At 40.5% G+C, this 14,972-nt stretch overlaps 1 protein-coding gene across 10 annotated transcripts in view; it reads right to left on the reverse strand.

Annotated features, from left to right (window-relative positions):
- Positions 1-8,849: 8,849 nt before the first annotated feature.
- lrrc28 (leucine rich repeat containing 28) overlaps positions 8,850-14,972 on the reverse strand; it is an 89,468-nt gene continuing 83,345 nt past the window's right edge. For all 10 annotated transcript variants that reach the window (XM_063065935.1, XM_063065941.1, XM_063065934.1 and 7 more), the window contains exon 11: positions 8,850-14,669. In XM_063065935.1, coding sequence (XP_062922005.1) covers positions 14,597-14,669 — 73 coding nt within the window. In that variant the 3' untranslated portion in view covers positions 8,850-14,596. The remainder of the gene's footprint in view (positions 14,670-14,972) is intronic.

The raw sequence follows: 14,972 nt of genomic DNA on the forward strand, positions 1-14,972 counted from the left end.
ATCAGACAGCAATTTACCAAGGGAAAAAGACTTACGATAACATACTAGGTAGAACTATTTAAATGAGCAACAGAAAGATTCCAATAGAGAATTATACGTTCACTTCTACACAGAAAATGGACTGAGTCAATCAAAGAGAATATGGATGTTTGTCCAAAAAGCTTGCTTAAATTATTATACTTATGTAGGTTTTCATAAATAAAACAATGTTTCATGCTTAAGCAAAACTGTAACAACTCATTTAGTGAACTCCAAAAAACTGAACATAAAGCACAGTAAAAGTCCTTTGCATAATTACATCATCATGTCAGACCAGCCTCTTCAAGTGAACCCCAACTTAATGTCGGTGGTTGAGAATTATGTACATGTCCACCAATTATATAGGCCCCCCACCCTCCCCCCCAAGTTCACTAAAACCGGCATTGTGAACCTGTCCAAAGCTCGGACGAGCCACCCTGCTTAGGTCCTATGTTCCATGGGTGGAGGAACCACAGGTGTCTCAAGCTTGTCCAGAGGTGTGTTGACACGCTCATGGTCATATTGTGACGGCAGGGGTATAGTAGTGGAATCCTCCAAATCTTGGTGGGCCGATTTAAGGCAGTCTACCGAAACACGTTCAGGTTTACCCCTCTTATCTAGGATAAGAGTCCTTTCTCTCCATTCCAAAATGCAGAATGGGCCATCGTAAGAGGGCCTAGGGGGATGCTGTTGTGCATCATGACGGACGAAGACAAATGAGGCAGAATGAAGGTCAACAAGAACCCAGGAGTGCTGTACGCCATGATGGAAAGTAGGAATAGGTGCAAAGAATCAAATTTACTGAGGGGTGTGGAATGTTGTTGTGAGGCCAACCAGGTGGTTGTGGTGTCAGGAATGAAATCACCCAGCACTTGTAACAGCCACTTATATACCAACTCAGCTGCGGACGACTATCAGAGATGTTCAGAGCTCCAGCAGGGTCCATGGGGACTATCATGCTGACACGCATCCACCTTGGAAGCTCTCAGAGCAGCCTTTAAGGAGCAGTGAAACTGCTCGCAAAGGCCTTTGGACTGCAGTGATTCGCCATGGTGTGATATGGCCAAACACCAAGGTTCTGGTCCGTCACAGCCCAGAGGTCAGAAATGAATTTGGGACCGCAGCCCCAAAGATCAGATGGGGTGCTAAACCAGGCAACTCAGGTGTTGATGAATGCCTGAGCCATGTCTGCTGCCATTGTCAGTGCTAGAGGAGCGACATCTGGTCACCTGGTGATATAGTCCACCATGGTGCGTGAAACTGTGGGGGCGGGGGGCGAGAAGGGCAACAAGGTCCACATTGACATGTTCAAACTGCCGCTTAGGGACCTGAAAAAGTGCCAATGGTGCTTGGATATGACGGTGAATTTTTGCCCACTAGAAATCCCCACAGGCTGCACTCCAGTCACGTACATCCTTTCTAAGATCATGCCACGCAAGCTTAAGTGCAACCATTTTCGATGAGGCTTCTGGGCCTGGATGTGAGAGGTCCACCTCCAGTTTGCTTCAGTATGGGGCGAAGGCGACCAGTTGAGACATCGCACTGGAGGGAAATCCCAACCAGCTTCCCCGAAATTGAAGTCAGCCAACCACAGGCTTGTGACTGCTGTTCAGTAAGCCTGGAACGGCTGGGTCCTAGCTGGGTCAGCTGCCACACTGGCATAGTCAACCTCTATGTGCATGGCCTCAGTGGCTGGCCATGAAAAGCGATCAGCCACGGCATTATGTTTCCCCTTGATACGTTGTATATCCATTGTGAACTCTGATATGCAGGCCAAGAGGCATTGCTGCCATGCAGACCAAGGGTCTGATATTTTGGCCATCGCATGCACAAGGGGCTTGTGGTCAACGAATGCTATAAAATGGCAACCCGCTAGAAGAACACTAAAATTGTGGACAACCAGATGGAAACCAGGAAGCCCGCGGTCACACGTGCTATAATTCCTTTTGGTGGGACAGAGTTGCCAGCTGAAGAAGGCGAGCGGCTGCCACATGCCTCTGACCAACTGTTTGTGCACAGCACCCACAGCATAGTCTGAAGCATCAGTGGTTATGGCTATGGGTGCATTGGGGAGCAGGTGTACCACTAAGGTTATATTGGAAAGCGGTTATTTGGTATCATCAAATGCCGGTCATTTCCACTGACCACTCAAACACTTGATTAGCGGTATTGCCTTTAAGCGCACTATACTGGGGAGCATAAGTTCAGCGGCTCACAGAATGTCGCGGTGATAGAAACTCACCATACCAAAAAACTCCTTCTGTAGACACACGTTGGCCGAGAAAGTCGATGGTTGACAATCTAAACTGGCAATTAGTAGGGTTACTAATCAACCTGTGTTGGCTTAAGCACTCAAAAAATGTGCAGAGATGGAAGACATATTTGGATTTGGATGCAGTGGCGACAAGCACGTCATCCTAGTAAACAAAAAAAAAAATTTAAGTCTTTTAATACAGAGTCCATCAGCTGTTGGAAAGTCTGTGCTGTATTTTGCAGCCCAAAGAGCATGCATAGAAAGTCAGAGAGGCCTAACGGGGTTATCACAGCCATTTTGGAAATGTCCTCCAAGCACACAGGCATCTGTTGGTGGCCCTCAACTAGATCAACGTTGCAAAAAAATTAACTTGCTGGCTAAACATGCTGAAAAGTCTTGAATGTGTGGGACCGGGCATCGATTGAGTGGTGGTGGCCTCGTTAAGGCGTCGATGATCACCACATGGGCAGCTACCACCATTGGACTTGGGGACCATATGGAGTGGCAACGCCCGGGGGCTATTCAGCTGGGGTACAATGCCAAGTCTTTCCATCTTGGCAAACTCAGCCTTCATGGTTCCCAGCTTTTCTGGGTCCAGTCTAAGCGCATGGTGGGCCAGTTGTGAGAATGTGGTGCTCGACCCCATGTTTTGTGACTGTAGTGGAGAATGTGGGCTTGGTGAGGTCTGGGAATTCGTCCAGCAGTCGAGTAAACTCACATGTGGTGGTGTAAGTACTTGACAGAGTCATTGTGGGAAATTTACTGGAGGAGCAAGGTAACAAACCAAGGTCGTTGATATCCACAAGCCGGCGGTTTTTAAGATCAACTTACAGTCCGTGGATACACAGGAAATCTGCACCGAGCAGAGGTCGAGCCACATTAGCCAAGATGAAGTCCCATATATAACTGAAGCAGGGTGTCACACGTTGTGTCCTGTGAGTCTGGATCTTGTTGCTGTTGGAGGCCTCCAGTGAAGTTTCATTGCTGTTTGCATTCTGATCAATAGGTGATGCTGGCAGCACATTCTCTTGAGCAGCCGTGTCACATGGGAAGTGTCGCCTTGAAAGGGTGTCCATAGTGAACAGTAGTTGTCTCTGGCAGCTGGAACCCATGGTGGTCACAGATCTTAATGTCCCAATGCACGGGACTGTTGAAGCTGCAGGGTGGTCAGCACTTTCTGGCATTCGTACCAAAGTGAGCGTGGTAAAAACACAGACCCGGTGTAGTCTGCTTCGCAGCATTAGTTGGTAGTCTGTTTCACATGCTTATCATGTTATCATGGAGGCCTTGCTGAGAAGGCTTATTAGGGCAGGGAAAAGAGGAGGAAACATGCACTGCTGCCTGGCCACTTTATCAAGCTTCCTAGAGTCCTTCACTGGCACATTAGCGAGGGCTATGCAAACTTAATCAGGCACTTGTTGCATGAAGAGTTCTTTAAAACAAGGATGGTGAGTTCCCAGGAGAGACAGCACGTGGTCCATTAGCTCCGAAGGCTTAGCATCACCAAGGCCAAACAAGGAGAGCAACCGTTTGGAGCATTCAGACTTTAATAGGTCAAAAGTGAGTTTTCAGCAATCGGTATTTATCGCATCCAGACAGGTGTTCTTGTAGACTCACCACTCTCACAGCTGTGGAGCTTCCGAGTGACACGACCACATGGTAGAATTTGGTGTCGTCAGCAGTGATTTCTCGCAGTGCGAATTGGGCCTTGGCCTGTACAAACCAAGCAACGACATTTTGCTCCCAAAACTTCAGGAGTTTCAAAGTGACTGGGTTGGCCAATATGTTCAATAACTCTGGAATCGTTGTAGAACGTCGGGGTCACCAGTATAGGCTTTTGCAAATTAAATGACATGAGGTGCTTTATGTTTAAGGAAAACTGTAACAACTCATTTGCTGAACTCCAAAACACTGAACACAAAGCACGGTAAGAATCCTTTACATACTTACGTCGTATGTCAGACCAGCCTCTTAAAGTGAACCCTAACTCAATGTCGGTGGCTGTGAATTACGTACGTTTCCACCAGTTACATTACCCTACACTTACACTCAGTGGCCACTTTATTAAGTGCCTCCTGTACGTAATAAAGTGGTCACCGAGTATACGAGTACATTTATAGTCTTCTGCTGCTGTAGCCCATCCACATCAAGGTTCAATGCATTGTGCTTTCAGAGATGCTCTTCTGCACACCACTGTTGTAACGTGTGGTTATCTGAACTACTGTCGCCTGCCTGTCTGCTTGATCCAGTCTGGTCATTCCCCTGACTTCTCTCATTAACAAGCTGTTTTCATCCACAGAACTGCCGCTCACAGGATGATTTTTGTTTTTCCCACCATTTTCTGTAAACTCGAGAGACTGATGTGTGTGAAAATCCCAGGAGATCAGCAGTTTCTGAGATATTCAAACCATCCCATCTGGCACCAACTATTATTCCATGGTTAAAGTCACTTAGATCACATTTGTTTGCTCTTCTGATATTTGGTCAGAACGACAACCGTATCGCATGCAGATTATTTTGTGTTTACGTACCTCATGACCATGTCTGCATGCTTTTATGCCTTGTGTTGCTGCCACATGATTGGCTGAATGAATATTTGAATTAACGAGCAGGTGTACACATGTACCTAATAAAGTGGCCACCAAGTGTATATGTTCTTCTGCCTTAATTTAATTTTTAGCAACAGCGTATAATTGTTCCTAGCTCAAGAATGAATTCTTGCCGTATAGTAACTGCAGATGGATGAACCAAAGAAGATATCTGGATAGACAGAGTCTGATTAGGAACAGTCAACATGGATTTGTGCGTGGAAGGTCATGTTTGACAAATCTTATTGAATTTTTTGATGAGGTTACTAAGAAAGTTGATGAGGGTAAAGTGGTGGATGTTGTCTATACGGACTTCAGTAAGGCCTTTGACAAGGTTCCACACGGAAGGTGAGTTAGGAAGGTTCAATCATTAGGCATTAATATGGAAGTAGTAAAATGGATTCAGCAGTGGCTAGATGGGAGACGCTGGAGAGTAGTGGTGGATAACTGTGTGTCAGATTGGAGGACGGTGTGTAGCGGTGTGCCTCAAGGATCTGTACAGGGTCCAATGTTGTTTGTCATATATATTAACGATCTGGATGATGGGGTGTTAAATTGGATTAGTAAGTATGCAGATGATACTAAGGTAGGTGGCGTTGTGGATGATGAGGTAGGTTTTCAAAGCTTGCAGAGAGATTTAAGACAGTTAGAAGAGTGGGCTGAAAGATGGCAGATGGAGTTTAATGCTGAGAAATGTGAGGTGCTACATTTTGGTAGGACTAATCAAAATAGGACATACATGGTAAATGGTAGGGCATTGAAGAATGCTGTAGAACAGAGGGATCTAGGAATAATGGTGCATAGTTCCCTGAAGGTGGAATCTCATGTGTATAGGGTGGTGAAGAAAGCTTTTGGTATGCTGGCCTTCATTAATCAGAGCATTGAGTATAGGAGTTGGGATGTAATGTTGAAATTGTATAGGGCATTGGTAAGGCCAAATTTGGAGTATTGTGTACAGTTCTGGTCACCGAATTATAGGAAAGATGTCAATAAAATTGAGAGAGTACAGAGGAGGTTTACTAAAATGTTGCCTGGGTTTCATCTCCTAAGTTACAGAGTGAGGTTGAACAAGTTAGGTCTTTATTCTTTGGAGCATAGAAGGTTGAGGGGGGACTTGATAGAGGTGTTTAAAATTATGAAGGGGATTGATAGAGTTGACGTGGATAGGCTTTTTCCATTGAGAGTGGGGAAGATTCAAACAAGAAGACATGAGTTGAGAGTTAAAGGACAAAAGTTTAGGGGTAACATGAGGGGGAACTTCTTTACTCAGAGAGTGGTAGCTGTGTGGAACGAGCTTCCAGCAGAAGTGATTGAGGCAGGTTTGATGTTGTCAATTAAAGTTAAATTGGATAGATATATAGACAGTAAAGGAATGGAGGGTTATGGGCTGAGTGCAAGGTGAGAGTAAGAGTTCAGCACGAACTAGAAGGGCCGAGATGGCCTGTTTCCGTGCTGTAATTGTTATATGGTTATAAGAATGATGTCATCGGATATATTGCAGATGACCAAATGCCAAATTAATGCTTGGAAAATGTATAAATCAGTGCCTTTTGAAGACTGTAAACATTCATCCTGGTGTTTTCTTCAAATGAATGCTGCGGCTTGGTGATAATGCTACAGTGAGCCAGAGTGAAGTTTGTTGATAAGTGAGCTTGGTGATCACACTGCTATAGGGGACTGTTTTATGCACATACATTATCTGTACATATCTTTCAAAGCACTTATCTGGAGAAATTACCTCACTTTTCTTGGGAGAATATGCTTTCAGCTCTTTAAAACAATTGATGACATTGCCTATTGTACAAGCAGCTATTTGCTTTAAGGTAAAATCACATCCCCTCCTCTGCCTCCAGTTTACTGGAGGTGATAGAATGTGAACAGTAACTACCATTATTAAAATTACAGCCCATATTCTTCTGTTTTCCAACTCTCCAACTTCCCTCACTGACTACATCAGTAAGCTTAATGAACAGGTTGTCATCACCTTCATTCTGGCCCATCCCCATCTGAGAAATTCTCTTTGTCCTACCCATCTCTCCCCCATGAATTCATTTAGCATGTATTTATTTTCTTCTCCCTAGTTCTGAGAAAAGGTCTTCAACCCAAAACATGAGCTTTGTTTCTGTTTTCACAGATTATGCCTGATCTGCTGAGTGTTTCCAGCATCTTCTGTTTTATATACCACACTGCCCTGCACCCCAAATGTCCACAAATGCAGTTTGTTTTTTTGATTTCGCCTTACTATAAATAATGGAACATCCAACAACATTCTAGGACTATCCTACCACCCTCATTACAGAGGCTGCAGAGGGCAATGTCAAAGTCAAAATAAGTTTCTTATCAAAGCATATATATGTCACCATATACAACCCTGAGATTCATTTTCTTGTCTGCATACTCAATAAATCCATAGAATAATATCCATAACAGAACCAATGAAAGACCGCATTAGTTTGGGCGTTCAACTAGTGTGCAATGTGGAGTCTCACCATCATCTTCTCAAGAGCAATTAGGATAATGTAATGAATGAGTGATGCCCTCATCCTGAAAATGAGTATTTCAAAAAGTTGGGCCAGTTTTTCTCTAATCTTTTTTGATTGATATGGGTTACATATAATAGTTGCTCTTATAAGTCAATAACCAAGAGGAAGCTACTGTCATGATGAAGGAAGGCCTAAGCACCGCCAGAGATGGAGGATCTCCTTTGCGGCACTGCCAGCGGCATAATGGGCAGTAGGTTATAAGTCAATATAAAACAGATGCAAGATTTTTATCTATATAAAGTTTCATTTGCATCAAATTTGTCAATATACCCCAAAACTATAATACTATTTAAAAGTATTTATGAAGGTAGTTGCCTAGAAACTAATCCCATTTCCGACGTATGAAGTGTACCTTATTGTAGTAACTGCATACTCAATTCTGCTTCTAAAGGTAGGTTTTAGGCAAGCATATATATTGTCATGCTATTTAATCTGTCTGGAAAATGCATTAGCATCACGTCACCTCTCATTCAATGGGCCCCCAACCTGCTAAATATAAAATATTTTAGAAACTTCAGATAATTGATGGCTGACAATTGGCATGTTCCAAATTTAAAGTGCATTAGAGTGGAGACTATCAGAAGGCTGAGAAGCTCAGAGCAAGGTGGCTGGTTCTAAAAGTGCAAGAGAGAACCAAAGCTATAATCTTTATAAATAAGAATTTTTGGCATTCAATAGGAAGAAATTTTCTTTCTGCAAACCGACAGATTCTGAGCATGTGAGAAATGAATCCCTTCCTTCATCAAGTGATGTAATTCTATTTTCTTTTGTCCTTTGATATTTTTAAAATACCTGTACTATAACTCTATGGATACTTATGACAGACAAACATAGAAAACCTGCAGCACAATACAGGTCCTTCGACCCACAATGTTGTGCCGAACATGCATTTTTTGATAATTTTATTCACACATTTTTGGTTTTAACTAATCTTTTCTGCTTTCAGTCTGTTTAACTGTATTTTTATTGTCAGTCTGAATCCCCTATCTGTTTTGTCTAATGTAGACCATGTTCTTGGCTTCCTTTATTGGATCAGCTGGAGCCCGCTAGACTTGGCAGGAAAACCTTTACAACTGGCTAGAATACAGATACAGAGAGGTGAGAGGAAATGTCCATATGAAAGATTGTCCTCACATTGTACATTGGTATTCTGGGTCATTCTGGCTGTAGTACACAGCAAATTCCAGACTAGTTGTGAACAGATTTGCCTAAAAAGCCTTCTTAAACTAGCCACTGCAGCAGCTTAAAAAAAGCACTCTATCCTAGGCCTGCCTGAGTCACGTAAGGAAATGGTTCAATGTTGCAAGATGACCAATCACCTTAATCAAAGCAATATTTAATATATAAATGTCCCATGAATATAGAGTTCAAGATTCAAGTTTTGAGATTGTTTAATGTCATTTCTAGTACACAAGTGTAAAGGAGAACATTATTGTTACTCCAGATCTGATGCAGCACAAAGAAAAACACAAGAAGAAAACTAACACAATAACAAGAAACACATTGATTGTATGTCCATTAAGTGACGCTAGACTACATTGGTGCCTGACAAGAAATGATAAAGTAGTGGTGGTGGGGAATGTGGCGGGGTGGGTTAGTGGGTGAAGGTGTTGATCAGCCTTACTGCTTGGGGAAATAATTATATTTGAGTCTGGTGGTCCTGGTGTGGATGCTACATGTGTGGTACCTAAAACCATAACTTATACTGGAAGAAGGGAGGAAATCAAGAAATCAGTATGAAAGAAACTAACCATTTGTACATTGTTAAAAATAATAGTAATGTTACTTACATGATACATGAAAATAGAATCAAAACAACTAGTTCCATCATCATTCAGATTAACTGTAATGACGGCTTTGAATGAAATTGCAGCACAGCTAAACAAAATAAGGGAACAAGAATTGTAGAGCAATTGTCTGACCAGCTCTGCTGGTTTTCTTACTAGATGGCAGGATTGCCACAATACTGAGGATTACAAGATGATAAGTAAATTTAAAGCACACATCTTTCAAATAATCAAATATAGTAACGGCATATTCACAATGAAGTGAAGTGATAAATTTACACATAATAAGTGTGCACCATAAATCTTACATGTGATTTCAAATGTGAGGCTTGAACTTGGAAAGCCAAAAACAAATTACATTTCATCAAATCCAAGAATTCCTTCACTTGTGATCTTGCCCCACATCTTAAGCTCACCCCAATATGTTGTGCATGTGTATGCAATTGAGAGGGGGAAAAATGAAGTTTAAAAAAACTGAATGCTGCACACTGTAACTTTGTTCAGTTCTCCTAAATGTTTTTGGGAAGCGGACAAAGGGAAATGCATACATCATGCTTGTGTCATTATGACCCAGAAGGAGACCATTTGGTCCCCTGGGTCCACGCTTGCTCCATGCAAAACAATCCCGCCAGTCTCATTTCTCTTCTTTCTCTGTAATATTTTTTCTTTACATGCCCAACAACTCCTCTTTGGTACTTCAGAAACTCATCTACACGTGTGGTATTTTATGATGGCAATTTACCCACCAGAACATTTTTGAGATGTGGGAGGAAACTGGAACACACTGGGTAATGCACAGGTCACTAGAGCTATGTGGTAGGAACACTGATTGCTGCACCATTGTGCTATTACTTTTACTATCCAGGTGACGGCGAGTTTTAAATAAACATACAAAATGCCGGAGGAACTCAGCAGGCCAGGAAAAGAGAAAACAATCGACGTTCCAGGCCGAGACCCTTTTCCATAGATGCTGCCTGACCTGCTGAGTTCCTCCAGCATTTTGTGTGTGTTGCTATGGATTTCCAGTATCTGCAGATTTTTTTTTTGTGTGTTTTTAAATAGACATCCTTAATTGAAGGATCTTGGCTGGTAATACATGAAAGTATATTTTAAAACACTACATTCCTGTTGGTTGTAACTTGATATCTTTAAATGAGGCAGTTCAAGAGGTACAGACCCCACCCCCCCCAAAAAGTTGATTTTTTTCAACTAGATAATGAAAAATCCTCAGAATCTTGTATCATATCACAAGCAGTAAATTAGGTGGACAGAACCAAACCAAGCTGATGGATCCTACAATAATGATACTTATCGGTGAGCTTCTGGTTGTGTGCAAAATTTTACTCATATGAAAGTAGTTACTGTAATCATGCAAAAAGAAAGAAGATTTAGGTGCTGCTCCACTGTTGCTAATGTTGGATTGTGGCCATTTCACTACTGCCAAAACGTGTGCTGTTTCTAGTAAAGTAACTGGAACAAGAACACAATCTTTTAAAAGTGCCAAGTAACTGATCTATTCCACATGCTATAAAAGGAGCCCTACTCTCAAATTTTTACTGCACCACTATTCCATTGAAAGGTTTACATTCTCAGATCATTCTGGGAAGAGGAATCAATGACTATATAGGCACCAAGAAATTAAATCTCAATTCTACACCAACATAAAAGCCATGGAGCTGTTTCTATTTATTCTGACAATAATTAGGCTAGGTAAAAGTAGGTGGTTGTTCTTTTCAAGCTGTGAAAAGAGACGAGTGGGCTCAAGGTGAAGTCTATTTCATTGAGCGCTACAGATCTATAAATCTTCCCAAGAGAAATACCTCAAGATTAACAGTTCTTTTCATCAGTGATAGTTTGGAACCAGAGACAGTTTGGCACTTTCCATTCAATGGGCCAGGAGTGCACAAGCCATATTTCTATATTCAGATCCCTGACCAGAGAATTCCATTCAAAATATCTCACCTCGACTATCTTGGCTAGCATTAAGGAATGTGAAAGCAGATAATGGAGGCTTAATACACACTTAAGATTCTTTGCAACCACCAAGTGTAAATGACATTTTCAAGGAATACAGCATGTTGTATTATGTAATGACTATGAGCAAGCCGCTAATGGATGATGAACTAACCTCCCAGTCAGTGAAGTGATGAGCAAGACAGATCTGTTGTGAGAAGGACTTGGGCAAATGCCTTTACAGCTGCTTCGATAGGTAAATAAAAACTGGTCAAAACACAAAGTATAAAATGCATCTGGCAAATTACATCATACAATATCTCAACTATCATGATTTTTCTGGTCAAATTTTCAGTACTTTCAGCATTAATATTGAAGGATTTCTGACACAAATGAAAGTTTTTAGCTTGTTCCATTCCCTGCAAAAATGGATCAGATAGCGCTGCTAGACAAAGAATTTTCAGACATGAAAGAGCCTCATCTATTAGAGACGGATGGCATGCAGTACAATTAAGATTTTTCTCTGCATGCTACACAAATATACAGTATACAAGCAACTAAAATTCTAACAGTCAATTGAAGTGAAGAATGATTTTAAAAAAAGGCTTGTTTATACAGAAATTTACAAACAAAATGAAGAGTAGGCCATTCAAGTGTTAAACCTGCTTTGTAATAAAATCCTGATAATAAAATCAGCAACTTTCCTGCACTGAATCCCATTTCCCTCAGTACTCTTAGCAGCAAAATTCTATTATGCTCTTTTAAATATGTTGAACTACAGATCTCTTGGGTAGAGAATTCCAGAGTTCTCTTCTCGTGACTACCATCAGGCAAGAGATACAAGAGCCTTAGGTCCCCACCACCAAGTTCCGGAACAATTATTACCCTAAAATCATCAGGTTCCTGAACCAGTGTGAATAACTTAATTCACTTCAACTCTGAATTAATTCCACAACCTATAGACTCACATCCAAGGACTGTACAACTTATGTTCTCAGTATTATTAATTCTTTTTTTTTTTGCAAAATTTGTCTATTGCACATTAGTTGATAGTCAGTCTTTAAGTACGGTTTTTCATGTTCCCTTATATTCCTTTATTTTCCTGTAAATGCCTGCAAGAAAACAAATCTCAAGGAAGTATACGGTGAAATAAACTACTTTGATAATAAATTCAGTTTGAACTTTTAGAGGATGACTGTCCTCCATCAAGACATTTCGTCTCATTTCAAAATTGATGACTGGGAGTGACTTAGATCACCAAAATTGGAGACAAGGAAGAGAAATTCATATTCATGAAGTCTGATGTTAAGGAAAACAAGCTTAAAATTAAAAAAAATAACAAGGAAAGGCATTTCCTCCAAGGTATTGGGCCTAAACCCAGAGCTGACATTTGAGTAATCATGCCAAGAATTTAGAAGCAGCTCCAATTACCTAGGATCCCATAGGCTGTACTTAGAACTTTTTAAAGAAGCAGAACGAGTCAGCAGCACAACCTTGGTGTAATCCAGTTACTGGCCATTTCAAAAAGGAACTGAAACCAATTTTCATCATTTTTATTCAGACATACTGTACATTGAAGCATGGGTATAGGAAATCACTGCTTTCATTGAACACTATTTGCTTAAGCAATTACTCCTTCATATTTTAAAGAAAAGTAGATTTATTCTGTTTTGGAAATACCTGAGTTAACGTGTAGTTCTCTCTTAGATCAAGGATCGCCTTCTCTGAGGACTGTCACCTTGTCATGGTGGAGATCCTGAGAGCAAGTCTGGAGTTTAGCTCCTGGTAGGGTTCCTCATGGCGGTAAGGTCAAGGGAGAGGTTCCAGGCACAGAGTGAACACCCAAGACCTCAATGGTGGAGCTGCCAGCAGCAGTGAAGGGTCCCCAGTCGCCTTGCTCTCCAAACCACTAGACCTCAACCCCAATCAGTCAGGAACTGTGTGGTGGCAGCCACATTAAACAAAGTCACACACAGGCATTCTCCATGAAAGGAAATCCATCCTAACATTCTGGTTATGTGGATCTCTAATCAGCCTCTACAGCTAACTGAGCTCCCACCAAAAGAACATCATACTCGATTCGAGTGTTCGCACTACTACTTAGACCAATCCTCCTCAAATAATTCCTACATTTTACATAATGCACTCGTAAATTATGTCAGAGGTGAGAAAAAGCAATTCAATCCTTTGACATTATATCATCAAAATCTAGTAATCTCGGTTATTAATTTTTCAATGCAGCAGGTTAACAATTGCCAACCATGTCTGATTTTTAACACTCTGTTCACAGGTCAAAACTTGTGTTCCTCCTTTTGCTACTGTTAATGAAATCAATTCACTTTGTGTACATGATGCATCAAACCAACAACCAATAATCTGTACAGCTTTATAATGCATGCCACTCAGATTTCCCACTTCCCCACAAGTGTCATGTACAAGCAGCAAATGGCACATGAACAGGTTTCTACAATGTAGTAACTCTGCAAAGAGACAATTGCCTTTGTAAATACTAACAGCTAAAATATAAATCCTGAAGTATGGAAGTTTTTGCATTACTTACAAACATAAGATAATGCCATATCTTCAAGGATTAGTTATTCAGCCAGAATTACTGAAAGCTGTTTTTAAATGACCCTTCAATCTGCCCATGGTTGCAAAATTATTACAGACAGGTTGTAATAATAATGATCCTATAACAGCTGTAATAATGTGTTAAAGCCTATTGGATAAAGGAAATTTACCCTTAGAGAATTCACAAATCACTAACCAAAAAATTTGAGCTGATGAAGGAAAATCACACTCATGAAAATTACATGATCAGAAAGGAAATAAATAAACAATTTTTAAACTTGTGTTTCTTAGAGCAAGTGCAGATTTCGCTGCTTTGCTTTACAGAGAATTGTGGTACAGACTATTTTCTATAAATGCAACCCCTGTAATGCAGGATAATCCATACTGTACAATTTGCTCATAACTGTTTCATGACCTATTTTATTTGAGAAACAAATTGTGGTATATTATCGGATATAAGGTAATGCCTAGGTTTTAATAACAAAGGAAATTATGGAGAAAGTCATTCAAATTCTGTAATTAACCACTTCAAACAAAGTTAGCTCTTTCCTTCAATTCTTTAAGCCAAACTGGTTTTCATTTATTAGTTTGCACATTGTCGCCTGGTGCTTATATTATTCATTAACTTACAGAAGACAGAGTCTCAAACCATCTTGATGTCTAATTATGACAGTAAGTTTCATTAATATTAAGAATTTGCACAACTGTGTGGAAATGTAACAGTTATTAGTACAAATTGAAAAGTAACTATCATTTTTGCAGACCATCTCCCAAAAATTTGGCACAGATTTTTGCAAATCATAAGGGGTCATCACAGAGTGCTTCACCCTGGAATGTCTCTTCTAAGTGCTGGCAGTAGTTCATTCCTCATTATGAGGTCTATCATCTGAGCAAGTCAAAAAGCTGTAGACACTTGACAGAACAGCAGTACGCTACAAAGCTCATTTTTGTTCTCCTGTGAAAACAGAATTTATAACCGTTACTCATCAGATACATTTTGGAGGATAAAATGAGGTTTAATTTTCCTTAAGCAGCTATGGTTACAATCGAGATTTATTTTTACTTAAAATGTACTTTTTCCTCAAGTTCTATTTCCCCATCTTCGGGAGAATTTATTTTTAAATAGCATAGATTTTGACCACTTTTTGTTTTAGCTTATATGAATTATGCCTACATTTCAAAACTATTTTTGAGAACTTCTGTATTCAATAATATTTATTATGGCTATGTTTTCAGCAAATGAATAGAAATTGGAAAT

This window comes from Mobula hypostoma, chromosome 13, assembly GCF_963921235.1.
Source record: "Mobula hypostoma chromosome 13, sMobHyp1.1, whole genome shotgun sequence".
Taxonomy (NCBI): domain Eukaryota; kingdom Metazoa; phylum Chordata; class Chondrichthyes; order Myliobatiformes; family Myliobatidae; genus Mobula; species Mobula hypostoma.